The 21255-nt window shown below is 40.1% G+C and overlaps 2 protein-coding genes across 2 annotated transcripts in view; one reads left to right on the top strand and one right to left on the bottom strand.

The window, feature by feature from the left end:
* EXD1 (exonuclease 3'-5' domain containing 1) overlaps positions 1-6745 on the bottom strand; it is a 36972-nt gene extending 30227 nt beyond the window's left edge. The window contains exon 1 of the mRNA XM_040226892.1: positions 6505-6745. Within this exon, the coding sequence (XP_040082826.1) occupies positions 6505-6637 (133 nt within the window). The 5' untranslated portion in view covers positions 6638-6745. The remainder of the gene's footprint in view (positions 1-6504) is intronic.
* A 2704-nt stretch (positions 6746-9449) lies between these two features.
* CHP1 (calcineurin like EF-hand protein 1) overlaps positions 9450-21255 on the top strand; it is a 35844-nt gene continuing 24038 nt past the window's right edge. Inside the window, exons 1-2 of the mRNA XM_040226889.1 lie at positions 9450-9767; positions 15924-15996. Of these exons, the coding sequence (XP_040082823.1) occupies positions 9701-9767; positions 15924-15996 (140 nt within the window). The 5' untranslated portion in view covers positions 9450-9700. The remainder of the gene's footprint in view (positions 9768-15923; positions 15997-21255) is intronic.

Raw genomic sequence — 21255 nt, 5'->3', positions numbered from 1 at the left:
TTACAACACTGTCATTTTTTTCTAGATGGAAATGCTCACAGCATCTGTATATCTCCACATCTCTCAGCAACTGAAAACAATGGAGTTTCACTCTCACTAGTCCATTGAATATATTCTTTGCTGTTGTTGCTGTTCAGTCACTAAGCCATGTCTCTTTGCAACCCCGCTGATTGTAGCACACCACGCTTTCCTGTTCTTCACTATCTCCCAGAGTTTGCTCAAATTCATGTCCATTGAGTTGGTGATACTATTTAACCTTCTCATCCTCTGCTGCCCTCTTCTCCTTTTGTCTTCAACCTTCCTCAGCAGCAGGGTATTTTCCAGTGACTCAGCTCTTCAAATCAGGTGGCCAAAGTACAGGAGTTTCAGCTTCAGTATCAGTCCTTCCAATGGATATTCAGGGTTGATTTCCTTTAGGATTGACTGATTTGATCTCTGTGCAGTACAAACTCTGCAGACTCCCAAAAGGCTTCTCCAGCACAATTCAAAAGCATCAATTCTTTGATGTTCAGCCTTCCTTATGGTCCAATTCTCACATCTGTACATGACTACAGGAAAAACCATAACTTGGACTATACGGACTGTCTAGGTTTGTCATAGCTTTCCTTCCAAGGAGAAAGTATTTTTTAATTTCATTGCTGCAGTCACCATCTGCAATGATTCTGGAGTCTAAGAAAACAAAATCTGTCACTGCTTCCACTTTTTCCCTATCTATTTGCCATGAAATGATGGGACAGATGCCATGATTTTAAGTTTTTTGAAGGCTGAGTTTTAAGCCAGCTTTTTCACTCTCCTCTTTCACCCTCATCAGGAGGTTCTTCAGTTACTATTCACTTTCTGCCATTAGAGTGGTATTATCTGTATATCTGAGGTTGTTGGTATTTCTCCTGGCAATCTTGATTCCAGCTTATAATTCATCCAGTCTGGGATTTAACATGATGTACTCTGCATATAAATTAAATAGACAGTTTCAATATACAGCCTTGTCATACTCCTTTCCCAACTTTTAACCAGTCTGTTGTTCCATGTAAAGTTCTGACTGTTGTTTCTTGATCTGCATGCAGGTTTCTCAAAAGACAGGTAACTGGTCTGATATTGGTTGTCTGATATCTCCATCTGTAAGTGTCTTCCACAGTTTGTTGTGACCCACACAGTCAAAGGCTTTATTATAGTCAATGAAGCAGATGTTTTTTTTGGAATTCCTTTGCTTCCTCTATGATCCAGCAGATGTTGGCAATTTGATCTCTGGTTCCTCTGCCTTTTCTAAACCCAGCCTGTACATGTGGAAGTTCTCAGTTTATGTACTGCTGAAGCCTAGCTTGAAGGATTTTGAGCATAACCTTACTAGCGTGCAAAATGAGCACATCTGTACAATAGTTTGAACATCCTTTGGCACTGCCCTTCTTTGGGATTGGAATGAAAACTGACTTTTTCTTGTCCTGTGGCCACTGCTAAGTTTTCCAAACTTGCTGACATATTGAGTGCAGCACTTCAGCAGCAGCATCTTTTAGGATTTTAAATAGCTCAGCTGGAATATATTCTGAGGTCAAAGATTACCAACTGCCTATTTGTAAAATCCCCCGGAAGTTTACTATCTTATACTTGGCTCTCATGCATCCTTTGACAATACTGTTCTCTACTTTCCTGACTTACAAGACATTCTTAGTGTTTATTTCCTTTCCTACTAATTATCCAGAGTCATCATACCAAGCACCTAAGCGAGACACCATGCTAATTAATTGCCTATGTTTAATTATCCAGTAACATGAGACAGGCATTTCATTATCTTCATTATGGAGGAATCTGAGGCTCAGAAAGGTTGAATAACTTGCTCAAGGTCACACTACTAGTAAAAGAGTCAGGATTCAAACCCAGGCCTCAGTGATTTTAATATGCATCTTGTAACCAGCATTCCAGCGTCTCCCTGATTTGCTCCTTCTGGTTTCAGCTGCCTCTACCACCACTGCTTGCCACTTACACACTGACAGTCCCTAAGGTTATGTTCTTCATCCTTCTACCTTCTCCTTGAGTGATCATATCCACTTCCTAGTCATCCTAATCCCTCATTTCTCCAATATGGATTATTTCTCTGAGGCCCACTTGAATTTTCAACTAATGGCAGACTTACTGCAAGATTTTTCAAACTGATCATTATCTTCTTGCAGTAACCAACAAACCTGTTCCTCTTCCCATTTCTATCAATAACAGTGTTATATGTCAAATCTCAGTCATAAATGTAGGAGTCATTTTCCATTGCTCTTTGACTATCTAATTGATTACTAAATTACTAATCCCCTCTCTTAAGCATTTCTAGAATCTGTCTTCTCCATTCCTTGACACGATTAAGCTCTGACTCCCATTACTTCCTCTTTACTGGGTCCCTTGATTGCCTGAATAGTTCCCTGTCTATTCTCCTTGTCTCTTGTTTCTCTCTACTTCAAAGTTTCCTTCACACTGCTATCATAGTGATGTCACTCCCTGCTTTACCCAAATAGTACATAAAATTAGTAAATCCATTCAATTCATTCATTTAGTCATGTCCAACTCTTTGCAGCCCCATAGATTGCAGCACACCAGGCTTCCCTGTCCATCACCAACTCCTGGAGCTTGCTCAAACTCATGTTCATCGAGTCACTGATGCCATCCAACCATCTCATCCTCTGTCGTGCCCTTCTCCTCCTGCCTTCAATCTTTCCCAGCATCAGGGTCTTTTCCAAGGAGTCAGTTCTTCACATCAGGTGGCCAAAGGACTGGAGTTTCAGCTTCAACATCAGTCCTTCCAATGAATATTCAGGACTGATTTCCTTTAGGATGGACTGGTTGGATCTCCTTGCAGTCCAAGGGACTCTCAAGAGTTCTCTCCAACACCACACTACAAAAGCATCAATTCTTCAGCATTCAGCTTTCTTTATGGTCCAACTCACACATCCATACATGACTACTGGAAAAACCATAGCTTTAAGTAAATAGGTATAAAGAAATACATTCAACTTCCTTAGGAATATTTTTTAAAACATGCCAAAATAAAATATCACTCTTTGCCTATAATACTAACAAATGCTGAGAAAAGATACACATTTGCATTTCTTAAAAACTCAAGGCTAGGTTATTTACTGAAATTCACTCACACATTACTAGTAGCAAAGTAAAAACATAACCTTTTGAAAAACTATTTAGAAACATGCATCAGAAACATTTAAAATACCTGTAACTTTCACCCAGTATTTTCACTTCTAGGAACTATTCCTAAGACAATAATTATAAAATATAACAAATATCAAAATGTATTTTATAATTATAATTCATTATAACTCATAATTATAAAATATACAATTGTATTGTAATTTACTATAATTTATAATTATATTACAAATTTTTTAAAGTTTTTAAGCTTTTCATTTTAAAATGTTTAGCCATTAAACTGAAGTTTCAAATAATATAAGAAAACGTTACACTGTTAACTAAAAAAATGCATATATGACATACCCAATTTCTTAAGTCAACTACATTAAAACTATGTAATTAAACACTAGAAAGAAATATACCAAAAATTTCATCAGAATTGAACATTCTGTTGAATGAGCATGTGGCATTTACTGACTATTATCTACTTGGTGCCATTTATTCAGGCTACCAATGTGCTCATTCTCCCCAGACAGCGGTGTCTATTAAATTTCCAAGACATCTCTTTAAGATGAGAAACAACCCCCTACCCTATCTTTCCTCTTCCTCCTGTGTTTAACTCTACCAGCTACTACCATATGCCCTTGAGGTTTGAAGCCACATGGTGAAGATGGTACTACAGAAAGATAAAGAACAACTTTGGGGAGAGTCACAGTAACTCTGGGATACCTGCCTTCTTTTACCTGATTTGTTTAGGCCACTAGAAGTAAATCTGTTTCTAGCAGCTGAGCACAGTTCCTAACTGACACAGCATTAAAAATTTCAGGCAAGTAATTTGAAAATCTATAGACTCCCATTTAAAAGATATTTCAGATTGTTCCTCTTTGCTTTCAGAAGTTCCAAATATTATGACATGTGAGGTCCTTCTGATCTGCCCCATGCTTATTTCTCTTCTCCAGCCTTATCTCTCACCATATTCTCACACTGAAATTTACTTAGATTGTCTTTTGAGGTTTTTTGGCTGCACTATAAGGCATGAAGATTCTCAGTTCTTTGACCAGAGATAGAACCCCTGTCTTGGGCAGTGGAAGTGAGGAGTCTTCACCACTGGACCTCAGGCAAGTACTTAACGTTTTCTGAATGCACGAAGTTTTCAGTTCTCTACTTTTGCATATGCTGCTACTTCTTCCTAAAACAATGGTTCTCTCAAAGTGTGTTCCCCAGCACAGAATCAGCATCACCTGGAAACTTCTTGGAAACACAAATTCTTGAACCCCACTTAAGACCATAAGAATCAGAAACTCTTTGAGGGGGTGGGAGGCATCAATCTGTGTTTGAACAACTCTTTCAAGTGATTCTGAAATATAGATGAAGTCTGAGAATCATTGGCTTAAAACAACCTTCCCCGCTTTTCCCAACCATTTAACTCTTGTGAAGTTACATCTAATTCCAAATACATTTCCGACATCAATTCCTCCTTTGGGAAGCCTTCCTCACTGTCTCAGATCTAAATTAGAAACTTTGTGTTTCCATAGTATCCTGTGTCCTTCTATCAGAGGATATCACACTGCATTATATCTTTCTACTTATTTATCTGTCTCCTTCAGTTCAGTTCAGTTCAGTCGCTCAGTTGTGTCTGACTCTTTGTGACCCCATGAATCACAGCACACCAGGCCTCCCTGTCCATCACCAACTCTCAGAGTTCACCCAAACTCATGTCCATCGAGTCGGTGATGTCATCCAGCCATCTCATCCTCTGTCATCCCCTTCTCCTCCTGCCCCCAATCCCTCCCAGCATCAGGGTCTTTTCCAATGAGTCAACTCTTCGCATGAGCTGGCCAAAGTATTGGAGTTTCAGCTTCAGCATCAGTCCTTCCAATGAACACCCAGGACTGATCTCCTTTAGGATAGATTGGTTGGATCTCCTTGCAGTCCAAGGGACTCTCAAGAGTCTTCTCCAACACCACAGTTCAAAAGCACCAATTCTTTGGCCCTCAGCTTTCTTCACAGTCCAACTCGCACATCCATACATGACTACTGGAGAAACCATAGCCTTGACTAGATGGACCTTTGTTGGCAAAGTAACGTCTCTGCTTTTTAATATGCTGTCTAGGTTGGTCATAACTTTCCTTCCAAGGAGTAAGCGTCTTTTAATTTCATGGCTGCAATCACCATCAGCAGTGATTTTGGAGCCCCCAAAAATAAAGTCTGACACTGTTTCCACTGTTTCCCCATCTATTTCCCATGAAGTGATGGGACCAGATGCCATGATCTTAGTTTTCTGAATGTTGAACTTTAAGCCAACTTTTTCACTCTCCACTTTCACTTTTATCAAGAGGCTTTTTAGTTCCTCTTCACTTTCTGCCATAAGGGTGGTGTCATCTGCATATCTGAGGTTATTGATATTTCTCTTTACTAGTCTAATTTTTTCAAGGACAGAGACCATATTATTCTTATCCATATCCCTGGTACCCAGCACTGTACCTGGGATATAAAACTCAATAAATGATTACCAAATGAATTAATATTGCAAAAGCCTGATATAGTCCCATCCTAGCCTACAAAAGTTTAACTAATAATATGGCTTAACAATAATACTAATCTCTCAAATGTCACTTACACATTTCAATTGTGAACTTGAAACTTACTGTGCCAGGAAAACAACTACCCTAATAAGTCAATATTCTAGCTGAATAAGAACCCTACATTGAGGCTTCAAGGTGAACACATGGAAGAGGCTAAAAGGGTGGTATGCTTAGAGACAGTAGAAACTCTGAGCCTGTCCCCACAAACCTTGCCCTATATATCTCCTCCATCTGGCTGTTCCTGAATTATATCCTTCATAAAGGAACTGGAATTGAAAGTGGGAGGTGTAAGGGCTACACTGTGACCGTGAGGATAATAGGCGATCACTGAAGTGGCAGAGTAGGAGCACAAGATGCCTTATCTCTCTCGGAATCTTTCAGCCACTGCACTATTTCTCAGCAGTCTACCTCTGGGCTTCTTTGTGCATGACAAAAATTAAACCCTTACCATCTTTGGAATTTGTCTGTTGAAGCTAAAAGCAATTCTATCCAATACGGTGTTCATTTTTAATTTCAAGGTGCATATGGAGAGAAATTAAAAGATGTACACAATTTTAAAAAAACCTATATACTGAAATTTCCCACTATCATGTCAATAGAAGTGCAGAGGTGGACAAGCCAGCATGCACAGTCATATGCCTCCGTTAGGGAAAATAACATTCTAATCTTCCTCCCACCTTTCCCCTAAAATAGGAATAATGCCACTCTTCCAGTTGCTAAGAGAGCCCAGACTCATCACCCAAACACACTTATTAGTCTCCTAGAAGGCAGGAGATTATGAGAAATAAAATGAGACCTTTCTTCAGAACAACAATCTTGTCAGGGTCCACATGCTGCAGCACTCCTTCAAAAATGCCACAAACTAATGTGAGTCTCACTCTTCTCCACAAAATCTGGTTGAGGAAATGGTAGTCACTGCTGAGATCCATGCTATTTGATTCCAAAAGGAGTCTTCAAATAATCTTCTTTAATATCTAAACCCTTGAAAATAAAAGAGATCTATGATTTTTTAAATATTTTGGGAGAAATTAGGTTATTTTTCCTTTCCTCATACTTGGGACAAGAAAAAGAAAAATATTCGAGTAATTCTGCTTATCATTTATAATTGTAATGAGAAAAAGATCATTGCAAGTATCAACTCTTAACTTATACACGGGAAAATGAAAACTCTAAGACTTCAGGCAAAGAGGGTTTGATTTCTTTGTCTATAAAATGGCCTAATATCACCTATCCTTCCTTAGCTAAATGGAGCAAGAAGAACATTTAGAGGCCTTTCAAAAGCATATACATACACCATTTTAACATCAGCCAAAAAACTAAAAGATCAAATGAAAAAACAAATGATATTGGCAAACACTCAACAACACATGTTGCAACAAATTGTTTACCCAGAAATGTCCAGGATCTAATCTCTTCTGGATATAACCTCTTCTAGATTAATAACATTTCCACAGTTTCACACTGTTAACAACGAAAGAATAAGTGAGTTAGAATTATCACAATTTCTGCATTACCAATCCAGTTGCCATGTCACTCTGAGGGTCATTCCACCCCACCCTAGCCACAGCTCAGGGACTGGGCTGCTGTGATGTCACCAACCAGTCATGTGCAGCCTGACAGATTAAACTGCCACATGCCACACAATGGTTTTCTAAAATTCAACTGTTTTTGTAAAAATTATGTATGCTCATTATAAAAAGGATAACAATGCAGAAATGCACAAAAACTTTATCTTGCAGAAATAACTATCATTCACAGTAGATACTCTTATATTCCTTAGTGTAATACTGTAATTTAAAAGATGAATTCTTTTTTTAAAAAAAGATCTTTCAGAACAATCCTGTTATTTGGATGTCTTTGTATTTTGAACCTCAGCTAAGTGTTCCTCCACAGTGGTTTAAATTTAAAAGCGGCTTGCCTTCACCACACTTGGAATAGTCAACTAGTGAATTTTGCAACTTAGTTTAACTACAAAACATTGACCAAATAACTAAGGCCCAATTCATCTAGGAAGAAGGTGAGAAATTACATTGTGTTTTTAACCAGATAAATAACTTACACTTTAATATTTTAAGGCCTAGCAAGTGTTTTCACAACTGTTATTTGTTGTCCACAACTGCCTGATTTACATATGTAGAAACTGAGGCTTAAATTAAGATTTAAGACACCTGCCCAAGGTTAGACAGCTAGAAAGTAGTGGAACCTGAACTAAAACCAGGCCACTAGTGGAGACGAGTCCAGCACTGAGTGTTATGCTTCCAGAGGAAACACAGAACAAGTCACCAGAGTGCCTGGAAAAATCATTCTTCCTTGTTCCAGTCAATCCAACAAGCAAAAGGGGAATTTTTACAGAAATAAAAGAGAATATAAAAATGGAAAAAACAGCCCTTACTAGAGACAAAAATTAACTTACATTTTTAAAAGATCCATAAGAAATAAGCTTGTGAAATGCTTGGGAAAAGAGGAAATTTAAGAAATGTTAAAGTAAATCAGAAAAACATTAACACAAAGCAAAGATAGCTCTACTGCGGACGACTGCAAAAGGTAAGATTCAAGATTAGTAAGGAGCAAGGTCAGGATCCAGAGATGGGCTTCACGGCACACTCAGAAAACGGACACTCAAGTTGCTGACAACACAGATTTTTCTACCGTACTTATACTCTCAAGATAAAAAGAAGCTCCTGTGGCCGAGACGGGCATATCCAACATGTCACCCTTTGCTGATGAAGGCAGACAATCATGAAAACAACTCAGTAAAACTGGAACCTCCGTAACCTAAATTGACTACCAGCCCGCTAAGATAGTCTTCTGGGCTTAGGTACTAAGTGAGATCTGTCAGAATTTGGTTCTTCTGTAAGTGAAACCAGTTTTGTACAAAATAACAGGGGTGGCGAAGGGGTGTAAAGGCATTGAAGCCACAGCAAATGAACTGATTCTCCTGAGAAGGTGTACTAATTTGACAGGTGGCTTTAAACGTTTTCAAGAAAACAAAAAAAAATATGCCATAAGAACAAAATGCAAATTCCCTCATTTTTCGGGCAAAAGAAGAAACTTTAAGTTTAACGCCGTTTAACGGCGGCCATACGTTAAAAAGTCTGTCCTCCGCCGTTAGGTTTTTTTTTTCTCCAACGGAAATTTGTGCCTATTTCAGCCAAAGGGTAAATTCCTCGAGCTTCAGTCTTGAACTGAAAAGAGAAGGACTGCTTTTAAGGATGAAATCTCGGGAAGTTCCAAACCCTCAGGAGCAGTTACCAGAGGGCAATCCCGAAATCAACTGGAGAAAAGTACGCAGCTCGGGCGCTGACACTCTGGAGCCGACGCCTGCCGACTGTTTCCCGAGGAGCCAATCGGCGCGCGGTCCCGAGACCGGCTCGCGAGCTCCCCCTGCGGCTTGGAGGAGAGAGAGCCTCCAGGAAAAAAAGAGGTGCAATGCAACTCCCAGCATGCAGTTCCCAGGAGACACACCCTAGCGTTCAACCAAGCCACGTTTTGCCTCTCTGTTTTTGTTTCTCTCCGCAATCCATACTAACTGTAGGGTGGGATTTCTAATGTTAGAGTTCTGTGAGAAACAGGTTGGCTACACCAACTGCCACAGGTCAGTGTGTTGTAAAACAGTGGGTCAATAGCGTTGCCCTTTTAGTTGCGGGCGCTAGGGCCAGCGTGGCATTGCCCCTTTAAGACCGGTGGCATCATGGTTCCGGGGGCGTGGTCCGCTTTTAGTTAGACCCGGCCGGGCGCTGGGCTAATTCATTCGGGGCTGGAGCTAGAAACGTCGACGTCGGCTCCAGCGCTGAGCGCAGCCTCACTCCCAATTGGCTGGGCCTCCGGCCTGCCCATCGCCGCGCACCACCCCTGGGTTCCTTTCCCAGTCCGCAGTAGAAACACTGTCCTCTCCCTTCTTTGACCCCGGCCCTTCTTCCCTTTCGTCCCTCCCTCTTACCGCCTCTGTCGCTTCAGGCGCCCCTGCTCCCAGCGGAGCTCCCGGCTTGGTGATGGGGTCCCGGGCCTCCACGTTACTGCGGGACGAAGAGCTCGAGGAGATCAAGAAGGAAACTGGCTGTGAGTTCGGGTAGCGGGTGGGAACGCGGCCGGGCGCCTCCGGCTGGCCTCACGACCGAGGGCGACTGTCGCTGAGATCTGGAGCTGGGGTGCCGAGAGGTTGGGGGTTCCCAGGCATCCTCCAGGGCTGGAGCTTCGGGGATGATGGAGGACCTGTTCTTACAGCTAAGGCTACCCGCTGTGGGACTCTGGCTCTTGTGCGGCTCCCCTTCTCATCAAAGACAGGAGTCGCGATCACCCGTAAATCACTGACCCCTCTCTTTTCTCCTTCCCCTGCTCTTGAAAGTCTTCGAACTCTTTTCCTTTGTCTTTCCTCGCACCAAACTTAAATTCAGGAACTCTGGATAGGTCCTGTAGAAAACATTGTCTTTCCTGTGACGTTTCTAGACAAGGGCTTAAAACCCCTGACAACTGGGAAATCAGACAAATTCTTGCCGCAACTGGAAAAATAAATCCAGAAAGTGAGATCGTGTAGTAAGGTTTTGGAAGACGTGACCTGGTGATGGAACACCGTAAAGAACCAGGGGTCTGAGAGTATGAGATTTCTTTCATTCTGAGCTTGTGGAGAAAAAGTGCAATTGTTGTGACTACCAGTTTTTTATTTACACTGAGGATGCTGGCTGTGCTAATTTCAGATATATTGATTTTTACTATGCTGGTGTATTTCATGCAGTCGCCATGGAAATTGGATGTGCTCCAAAAATCTCAGTGAATTTGTAGAGGAACTGATTTTTATAGTCTAATCTCTTCCTCTGAATCTGAAAGGGGCAACAGGGTTTTGTGAATTCAGAAGGCCTGTAAAACACCATGGTACATTTGTGTAGCCCTTGATAATGGATACAATATTTCTCAGTAATCCATTATGACTCTTGTATTTTACGTGAGTTATGTAAGCATCTGGGCTCTGAGTCTTCATAATTTCTGTTTTTGATAATGAGATGGCCACAAAGTAACTCAGTGATTCATTTGCAGATAATATTGAGTGCTGGGGGAACCTCAGAATCACCCAGGCAAGGGTGGCCAGAGATCAATTGAATAAATAAATGTCCCATGTTTTCTGATAGCCCAGCTTTCTAGAATCTTCAAGTTGGAAGGGATGTTATTTAGCCTCATCCCTTGTCGTGTTGGTTTACTGTTTTCAGCATCTCCTAACTTAGTCATTAAGCCTCTCTATAAAGATTTTAAGGAGCTCACCACCTACCAATGAGTCCTTTTTATGATTTTGAATGAAGACAAGAAAGTAGGTAGATGTTTATAATGTGCAGTACTTGTTTAGCCACTTGACCTTGTGGTCATTTTATTACTCTGATTCCAAGAGTAGAAACATAGACGGTTTGGATTCAGCAAGCATTTTATTACATCTTGTGGCTATGACCTCTGGCCACACTTGTAAACATAAGAACTACTTTAGGTCTAAGGTGACACCAGAATTAAAGCATTCTTTCTTAAAATAAAGAGTCACATAATGAGGGAGTATAAACCAGAGTGCTGGTGGGAAAAAGCTGTTTTTCCCTCAAGAGGAAAGGAGCAGTAATCCCATTCTGGTTTTATTACATTTGACCAAATGAAAGTGGCCTTGGTTGCCTTAGGACTCTAGGTTTTTTCACTGTGTGACTGAGAATGAAGTACTCCTGTAGAGCTATTTTCCTAGTTGCCGAAAAGAGAATCAAGCCTGAGGGAGAGTCTCAGCCACACCAGGACAAATGTACATACTGAGCCAGAAAGCGTAATGAAACAAGTACTTATTGAATTTTTGCAGTGTCTATACTCAGTACGGGGAGAAGGAAATGGCAACCCACTCCAGTATTCTTGCCTTGAGAATCTTGTGGACAGAGGAGCTTGGAGGGCTGCTGTCCATAGGGTCGCATAGAGTTGGACACGACTGAAGCAATTTAGCATGCATACATGCATTGGAGAAGGAAATGGCAACCCACTCCTGTATTCTTGCCTGGAGAATCCCAGGGACAGAGGAGCCTGGTGGGGTGCCATCTATGGGGTCGCACAGAGTCAGACATGACTGAAGCAACTTAGCAGCAGCAGCAGCATACTCAGTATGATACTGGGTATTCAGAATAGGTAGTGACAAAAGATGCCCACAACCAGGTCATGGAGATAAGCCCACAAGAGTTAGGATTAGCATCAAACATAAGATACCTGAAATTGTGTAGCACCCCTTCCAGAACTCAGGGAACAGTCATTGTGAACTGGCCTTGAAGAGGATAGGAATTGGGCCATGATATATGCATCAATTGATTAGATTTGGATAAATTAAGCTAGAGCATTTTGAGTGGCTTCCAGGCATGTCCCCTGACCTGCTATGCTGTCATTCTTCTGCTTTGGGAGTTGAGCTGTCAGTTTATCCAGTTAGTGCCCATCAGTAGAATTGATTTTTAAAGCAATAGTCTTAGCATGATGCAAAAGGTTTAGAAGAATAAAAACAGCAAACACCTGAGGGTGGGGTAGAGTGATGAAATTAGCCCTGTTTTCCTCTGCTTCTTGTTCTATAAAGAGTTTGGGGAACTGTCATTCCGAAGCACTTCAAGTTAAGAACAAGACATTTCACTACTCCCTTTGCCAGAAGAAAATGTACCATAAATAAGTAAAATTGACTTTATATGCAGTATGAAAGCTTTGAATTTGTAAGTCTAAATTGGTTAGAATTCATATAAGACTAGTTTATCCGGTATTTGAAATGTAATCTCTTAAGTGTTTAGAAAAGTACTTCTAAGTAAGAATTCCTTGTACACCTTTAGTTTCATCATCTGTAAATGAGAATAAAAATAGTACAACTTTTTGAATTCTTGGTGAGGATTAAATGAGAAAAATTATGTAAACTACTTAGAATAGTGTCTGGATATGTAATAAGCACCAGATGCTAGCTATTTTCATTTTGAACTATAGGTAACAATCATCTTATTGCGAAAACACTATTACCATATGCTAGTTATAAAAACCATGTCTAGTATGTAATTGGAGAGGTGACAGTATTTTGCACTTTTCCTGTTTTCAGGGGACATTGGACTAGGAATCAGGTTTTTCCAATTTGAAGAAATAAAACTTTGGAAGGAGTAGAAATCTCGACATATCCAAGAGTTTAAAAAAAAATACTGTCCAAAAACACAAGTTGGCATAAAACATTTGCAATATTGTCTTAGTTCTGTTACCTTCTTTTACACTTCAGCATTTCCATAAATTAAAGTCATTTGAGTAAAAGCTGTCACTAGGGGAAAGGTCACAGTGTCTTGAGAGTTTATGAAATCTCCACCCTTAGTTCACTTAACTATATGGCAATAACCTGGATGTGAATTACTTAAAACCTTTACAACAAAAAATAGCCACATAATCCTTGAGGAACAATTCACACCAGCTGGGTAGTGATAAATTCCAATTGATTTATTTTTAGTCTCTGTTTTCTGGTATGTGTCATGTGATATGGCAAAGGTGCTGAACAGGTTTGGGAAGTAAGTTCTACAGGCCAGTGAAGTTCTGTTTGTTTGAAAGGGTGTAGTGATGATGGCACTAGTGTGGATTTCTCTGTAATTGGAACAAAGAGCACAAGCCTGGCAAAGGCAACTGCTTGAGAATAATTTCCTGAGCTAGAATGTAAGTGGAAGTTCAACTGAAGGCTGTTCCTGCCTCATAATACTGGACACGTTCATGGCCCTCAGCTGCCTTGCCATAGTGCCTGAGGGCTCTGTCACCGCAGAAGACCCTGCTGTCTCCCAGCTCCTACTGAAAGAGCATTGCACATATTACTAACATCTTCACCTGGTTTTGGATTAAGTGATTTGCAAAGCTCTGTACCTCCCCCACCCTACCCCCCACCTTTTTATGATGAAAAATTTCAAACATACAGAAAAGTTAAAAGGGTATAATGAACATCCATATAATTCAACATTTTAATTCAACAGTTGTTAACATTTTGCTATATTTGTCTATTTGTGTGTGTGTGTGTATATATATATATATATATATATTCTTTTTGATGAACCATTTTAAAGTTGCAGATAGCCAAACTTTTCACCCCTTAAGCATGTATTCCTGAGGACAGGGATTTGTTTCCTGCATAACCACAATAACATAACCACAATACTATTATCACACCTAAGAAAGTTTGACTCTGGCTAGGAAGACTGAGGAATTCGGATGTTGGGGAGACTTTTCATTATGTACACTTTTTGTACTATTTTTACCATGTGGATAGATTGTTTTCTCAAACTAAAAAAGAAACCTAGTATAAAAAGAAATACAATTTGAATGTGTTCATTGTTAAAAGTAACCTGAAGTATAATACTCTAAGTATTAAAAACTGACCCCGTGGGCTAAATATTATGAAGTTATTAAAAAGCACTCCAAAGCAATATAGAAAAATAATGAATTAATAAATGAAAAATAAGCTATTATAACTATGTAAAGTGCACCAGTGACATATTAGGTAATATACAAAGACATGAAAACAGTGGCATTGATATTGTAAACAAATTTTGTCTTTTCAAAAAATCTTTTGAGAAAGGTAGTCATTCTTGAACCAACTTATTTTGTGAAAACTAAAAAAAACTTTAGTTCTAGAGCAACATTTGAGGCCTGAGGCCAAAGCCTGTTCAGGTTCCTGAAGAAGACGGTTGTGGCTGGCAGAATCAAGAGAAAGGTGGAGATTAATTAGTACAGCAGGGAAATTGTACCTGCAGGCTCACAGTATTAGGATAATGATAATAGCTAACCTGGCATGCTTACCAGGTGCCAGACGTTGCCCAAGCACTTTTCTCTCCTGGACTTAGTTAGTTCACTGCACAACCCCATTCATTCAGCCCTCACTGGTGAGCCGTGTTGCCATGATTGGAATCAGAATCGGTCAGCCTGACTCTCAGAGGAGTGTTCACTGAGCTGCGCACACCTGCCTTGCAGGCAGAAAGGTGCCCACCGGCTTCCTCAGTGTCTGGGCTCTTGCTGGCTCTGCCCTGGCAAGGGTGGTTCTGCCTCCTCTGCTCCCTGCTCTGCTTGAGAGCTAGTACAGAACAGAGCCCAGGCTGGCTTGAAACCTGAGGCTGAAGAATTGACTGCTTGGCCCGGTATGTCTAGCTTTGGGCCACTCACTTCCTGTTTCTCCTGCGCGTGCCCGCGTTAATTTTGTCCCATTGTTCCCAAAACTGCGAGTGGATTTCTGTTGCATGAGCTGGGGAAGGAGGACAACTATCAGAACTCCCTCAGCCACCCCTTTACCCCTGAAGGTACAGCCTAGGACAGTGTCCACACTGGTCACACCCTTTTTGGCTGTTGTCTTTTCTCCTTTGATAACTAATTTTTTCCCTCCTATCTCCAGTCTACCACGAGATTAAACTATTTCCCAGAAATTCCTTTTTGCATTTTCAAAGTTTCATTGTCTACCTGTGGTTAGTGCCTCATTTTAATTGTCAGCTTGTACCTGAGTTAGTGCAAAATGAGGAACAAAGTAACTTCCTTGTATATGTCATCTGAAGATAGCACAACCATTTTACAGATTGCCTAATTTTCTTTCTTAGAGCCCATTCCTTTACTGGGAATTCAGTGAAGCTCATGCAGTTGCAGAGAAAGAGGCTGACCCAAGGCTGTAGTGGTCTTTTACCCAAAGATCAGCCCTGAGGGAAAAGATAAAAGTCACTGATGCTTGAGGAAAAGTAAACTAGATTCTAAAAATACTGTCTGTTTTACATGCCCCAGTCCTTAATTCAGCCCATGTTACCTACCCAGCTGTGCCAGTTTGAAACACCAAACTGATTAATAGGGATGTATTTTTGATCAAAGCTGGAATTTTCATAGCTTCTAAGTCAGGGCACTGAAAGGTGAAAGTTTCACACTTTCTTTTTAAACTAAATTTAGCTTTGTTTTGTTAAATCTTAACCAACTGACATTTAACACAGAGTCTTAATTAAGCCTAGCCTTCACTCTTGAGAGTCAATTTTGTTTACTCTTGATTTGTTTTCTAACTCCTTTCATTCTTTCTGCTTTGACACACTAGAGGTGAGTTAGTTGAGACATCGCACCACTTTACTGACTTTGAAGCACTTAATGGTGAGCTGGGACCAGGAGGGCAGCTGGTTTCCAAAGGGTCACTCACATTCAGGTTCAATTTGAGCAGAGGACAACTTCTCCAACTGCAACTAATTCTGTGTTCTTCAGTTTCCCACAGTCAGATCACCCGCCTCTACAGCCGGTTCACCAGCCTGGACAAAGGAGAGAATGGGACTCTCAGGTAGGCATTTCCTTTCTTTATTTCCTGCTAGTGGCTGAACAGCTGCTTTTATCCAGAGTGCTGACATGTGGCAGGCAGAGAGCAGGGACCATTTCTTCACGCATCTTGAAGTGTTATCGATCCACAAGGGAGTTAAACAGAACAGTGGATTTGCATTTATCGCTAGGTGCTTGCTGCTTTACACCCGCTCCCCTTAGTTTGATTGGCCATTACTCTGGTCCTGGAAATGTACCTTCGGGAATTTCAGCTCTCTCTGCTTGAATTTTCCCACAGCCCTTCCCCAAACATGTTAGCTTTCAGGAGGCTGATCCATAGCAATCAAAGGTGGTCTAAGTTGTTTTGTCCTCTTTTCTCTAATTTCTCAACTCAACCCAACCCCTAGGGTACATCAGTTTATATGTATTAATGTCAGATAAGGTGGTCAGTATATTTATCTAGAGCAGTGTTTCTCAACTAAAGGCTATTTTCTCAAGTGGCCAAATATCTGGAGACATTTTGGATTGTCACAACTGGGGAATGCTACTGATGTCTAGCAGGTTAAGGCCGGGAATGTTGCTGAACATCCTACAATGCACAGGACAATCCTTCCTAAATGTCAGTATTGCCAACGTTGAGAAACAGGTCTACAGTATGTATATGACTTCAGATTTACTGTAAAGCTCTTTCATTTTATATTTGTAAATGTCTTGTCATAGTCAAATGAAATATCTCCTGAGCACCACCTCCCAACCTAATTCTTAGGTAGCGCCTAACTCTTGTTACTATTGTTTCTCAGCTTTGATTGACTGATAGAACAAAGCTGTTTGCCTTTCTGGTGGATGGCAAGAAATAATGTAGGCTTCTAGCACAGGTGTGGGCTTAGCATAAAAGAGGAAAGAATATAGTTGCTAAGCCTTTGTGTATAATCCTCAGGCAGAAGAGCTTAGAAATCTATAGGACCATGTTTGTTTAGAGCCATGCCCGGTTTTGCTGGAAGCTGGAGTTGACCAAGATCATGCTGTCCAGTCATTAAAGTCAATGACTATGGAGTACCTATCATACGCAAAGACCATACTTGGTACTTTGTATTTTTAATTTAATTTTACTTTTGAGGCAAAAGACACATAACATAAAATTTACCATTAAAAAGTGTCCTTTTTAGTGGCATTAAATACATTCACAACACAGTTTAATACGTTCATGTATTACCGCAGTCTAGTTCTAGAACATTTTCATCAGCTCAGATGGAAACCTCATACCCATTGAGTAGTCACTTCCTATTCCTCTTACTATGGACATTTCATATAAGTAGAATCATACAGTATGTGGCCTTTTGTTCACTCACTCTTGATTTTACATGGTGTTTTCAGAGTTCTTCCATAGTGTGTATCAGTACTTCTTTCCTTTTTATGGCTGAGTAATATTCCATTTGGGGCTTCTCTGGTGACTCAATAGTAAAGAATCCACCTGCCAGTGCAGGAAATTTGGATTTGATCCCTGGGTGGAGAAGATCCCCTAGAGAAGGAAATGACAACCCCACTCTGCTATTCTTGCCTGGGAAATCCCATGGACAGAGGAGCCAGGTGGGTTACAGTTCATGAGATTGCAAAAGAGTTGGACAGGACTTAGCAACTAAACCACAGCAACAATATTCCACTGTATACATAGACTATATTTTGTTTGTTCATTCATCATTTGGTGGGGATTTGAGCTGTTAACATCTTTTGCCTATTATGAACATTTTTGTGTGGACTTATGTTTTAAGCATATAAACTTAAGCATACGTACTTGAGCATATACCGAAGAGTAGAATTATGGGTCCTATGATAATTTTATGCTTAATTTATTGAAGACCCACCAAACTATTTTCCACAGCTCTGTACTATTTTACATTCCCACCAGCAATGAAATGCAAGTTCAAATTTCTCCTCATCAGCACTTTTTTTTAAATTTATTTTTTAAATTGAAGGATATTTGCTTTATAGAATTTTGTGGTTTTCTGTCATACATCAGCAAGAATCAGCCATAGGTAGACCCATGTCCCCTCTCTCCCCAACCTCCTTCCCACCTCCCTCCCTACCCCACTCTTCTAGATTGTCACAGAGCTTATGTTTGAGTCCCCTTAGTCATACAGCAAGTTCCTATTGTCTATTTATTTTACATATGGTAATGTAAGTTTCCATGTTACTCTCTCCGTGCATCTCACCCTCTCCTCCCCTCTCCCCGTGTCTATAAGTCTATTCTCTATGTCTCTTTCTCCATTACTGCCCTGAAAATAAATCCCTCAGTACCACCTTTCTAGATTCCATATATATGTGTTAGTATAAGATATTTATATTTCTCTTCCTGACTTACTTCACTCTGTATAATAGGCTCTAGGTTTGCCCACCTCATTAGAACTGACTCAAATGTGTTCCTTTTTATTGCTGAGTAATATTCCATTGTATATATGTACCACAGCTTTTTTATCCATTCATCTGTTGATGGATATCTAAGTTGCTTACATGTTCTAGCTATTGTAAATAGTGGTGCAATGAACATTGGGGTACATGTGGTTTTTCAGTTTTGGTTTCCTCGGGGTCTATGCCTAGGAGTGGGATTGCTGGGTCGTATGGTGGTTTTATTCCTAGCTTTTTAAGGAATCTCCATACCATCTTTCATAGTGGCTGTATCAATTTACATTGCCACAGCAATGCAAGAGGGTTCCCTTTTCTCCACACCCTGTCCAGCATTTACTGTTTGTAGGCTTTTTGCTCATTAGCACTTATCGTCTGTCTTTTAATTTTAGTAGATGTGAATGGTAGATCATTTTGGTTTTGACTGCACTTCCCTAGTGGCTAATGATGTTGAGCATCTTTGTGCTGCTTGACCATTTGTATGTCTTCTTTGGGGAAATGCATATTCAAGTCCTTTGCCTGTTTTCCAACTGGAGTTTGTCTTTTTTGTTGTTAAGAGTTCTTTTATATCTGAGATACCAGACACGATTTGCAAATATTTTCTCTTATTCTCTGAATTGTCTTTTTCACTCTCTTTCTATTGTTTTTTGAAACACATAGCTTTAAGTTTTGAAGTCCAGCTTACCTAACTTTTCTTTTGATGTGCATGCTTTTTGAGTTGATTCTGTGAAACCATTGCCAAGTCCACGGTCATGAAGATTACCCCTATGTTTTCTTCTAAGACTTTTATGATTTTAGCTCTTATATTTAGGTCTTTGATTCATTCTTCATCACACCATGTGGACTGTGAAATCTGAGTTCCCCTACCAGGATTTGGACCTGGGCCCTAGCAGTGAAAGGGCCAAGTCTTAACCACTGGACCACCAAGGAATTCTCTCATTTTTGAGTTTCTTATTTGTATATACACACACAATTTTTTGGTATATTTACACAAAATGGAAAAAAAAAAAAAGCAGGCTTCCCTGGCAGTCTAGTGGTTAAGACTCCTTGCTTCCACTGCAGGGGATGCAGGTTCAGTCCCTGGTGGGAGAACTAAATCACACATGCTGTGCAGTGTGGCAAAAAAACCCCCAAGCAAAGCAGTGTTGTGTGTGTGGCAATAGATAGAAAGAAATATGAGTCAAACCTTAGTTTTTGACCTGTGGATATCTAGCTGTTCCAGCAACATTTGCTGAAGAGACTGTATATATTTATACTTGAAAAATAAATCAGACTAGAATATCTATATTTCCTTAAGGCCAAATACTTGAACAATTTGCTTGAGTTTGGGATTATATCTTTCTCATAAATTTAGATTTAACTATTAAGTGAAGATATAGAATTCACATTAGTTTTGTGTCCTTTTTTCTAGAAAGTAGGTGATTTGTAAATGTGTATATTTTAATTATTTCATGGTTTGCTGGAGAAAAAATGGAACATCTTTTGTAAAAGGAGCTGTTTTTCCTCAGAAAAGGTGAAACTTTTCATGTGTCAGCTAGTGTTACCTGCTCCTTAAAATGTAGGCAATATTTGCTCAGCCCCTAAAACGTAATTTCACACTCTATGAAAAACCAGTGAACTAACTCACTCATTTGATGCGTATCTATTAAATACCTGTATTGCACTAGACACTGTTTCTCTTCTGGTTTCTACAAATTCTTGGTAGAGAAAAAGGTGGTAGGAAGTGATGGGGTAATTTTTTATTTTGTGGTTACCTAGATCTAGCTGACTTTTTTGTATTCAGCTTTACAAAGTACTTGGTCTAAATTCTGTGCTTTGATCTCTGTCATGGATGTGGATGAAAATGTGGGGAAAACCCCAAGCCACCTTGAGTGCAAGAGAACATTACCCTGTTGTTCTACACAGTAAACAACTGGCATGTTTCAGTCAACCCTTGAACGAGGCGGAGTCAGAGACGGTGGTCCTCTGTACAGTCACATCTGAGAATAACTTATAGTCCGCCCTGAGTGTACGCAGTTCCACATCCGCAGAGGCATCCAATGACGGACCTGTAACACTATGATACTGGCTATTGAACAAATCCGCACATAGATGGAACCATGTTCAGGGGGCAACTAAGTATGTAAATCATTTTGTTGTACCCACCATTGTCAGGAATTTCACACTGGCTGTGCCTCCTGACAATGGCCATCTCAGCCTCTGGCTCTTGTTAGATTGTCTTCCCCTTTCTCTCCCTCCAGCCTTAGAGAATACCTGGTAAACTCAAAATTCTTTTTTTTTTTCTTCCAGATTCTTTTATGGTAATAGAGTGATTTAGCTGTCCCCTTTACTGCCTTTAGTGCCAGACTCAGCTCAAGTCCTGTCTTGACCTTTCAATAACCCATCAGGGTACTCAGCTGAATACAAGTTACCTCCAGTCTTTTGTTACCTGTAACAGACCCCACTTTCCTAAGAAAGTTATTGGAGAAATTTTTTTCTTCCATATTTTCTTCACTTTCTTCTCCCAAGATGCTTCTATGTCTGGGGCTTGAAGCCAAATTCTCCAGAGTGAGAGACTATAGTGTACCGTCCAAGACATTCTGTACTCCTTTTTTAAAAGTGTCAGTCTGTGGGAACATGAAGCAGAAACTATGGAAGGCTTTGGTTAGAAATGGAGCTTCAGCAAAGTGCTTTCAAAGGTTCAACCCCAAAGTATCTTTTATAAAACACTACGTCCATGGCCTACCCATAGGTATTAAGTTAAAATGATTGGTGATCTTCAGATTGATATTTCATATACTATAACTTCACAAATCTTACTTTCTTCAGGTGCCATTATTTTGAGTGAAATATTTCTATCTCTGCCATTGTAATTGGTCTTTGAAAAGGCAACTGGTCTTACAAG

The sequence above is a fragment of the Oryx dammah genome, unplaced genomic scaffold (assembly GCF_014754425.2).
Source record: "Oryx dammah isolate SB20612 unplaced genomic scaffold, SCBI_Odam_1.1 HiC_scaffold_26, whole genome shotgun sequence".
NCBI lineage: Eukaryota > Metazoa > Chordata > Mammalia > Artiodactyla > Bovidae > Oryx > Oryx dammah.
Note: the sequence above shows the minus strand (reverse complement) of the source record. Positions and strands in the feature narration are given on the sequence as shown.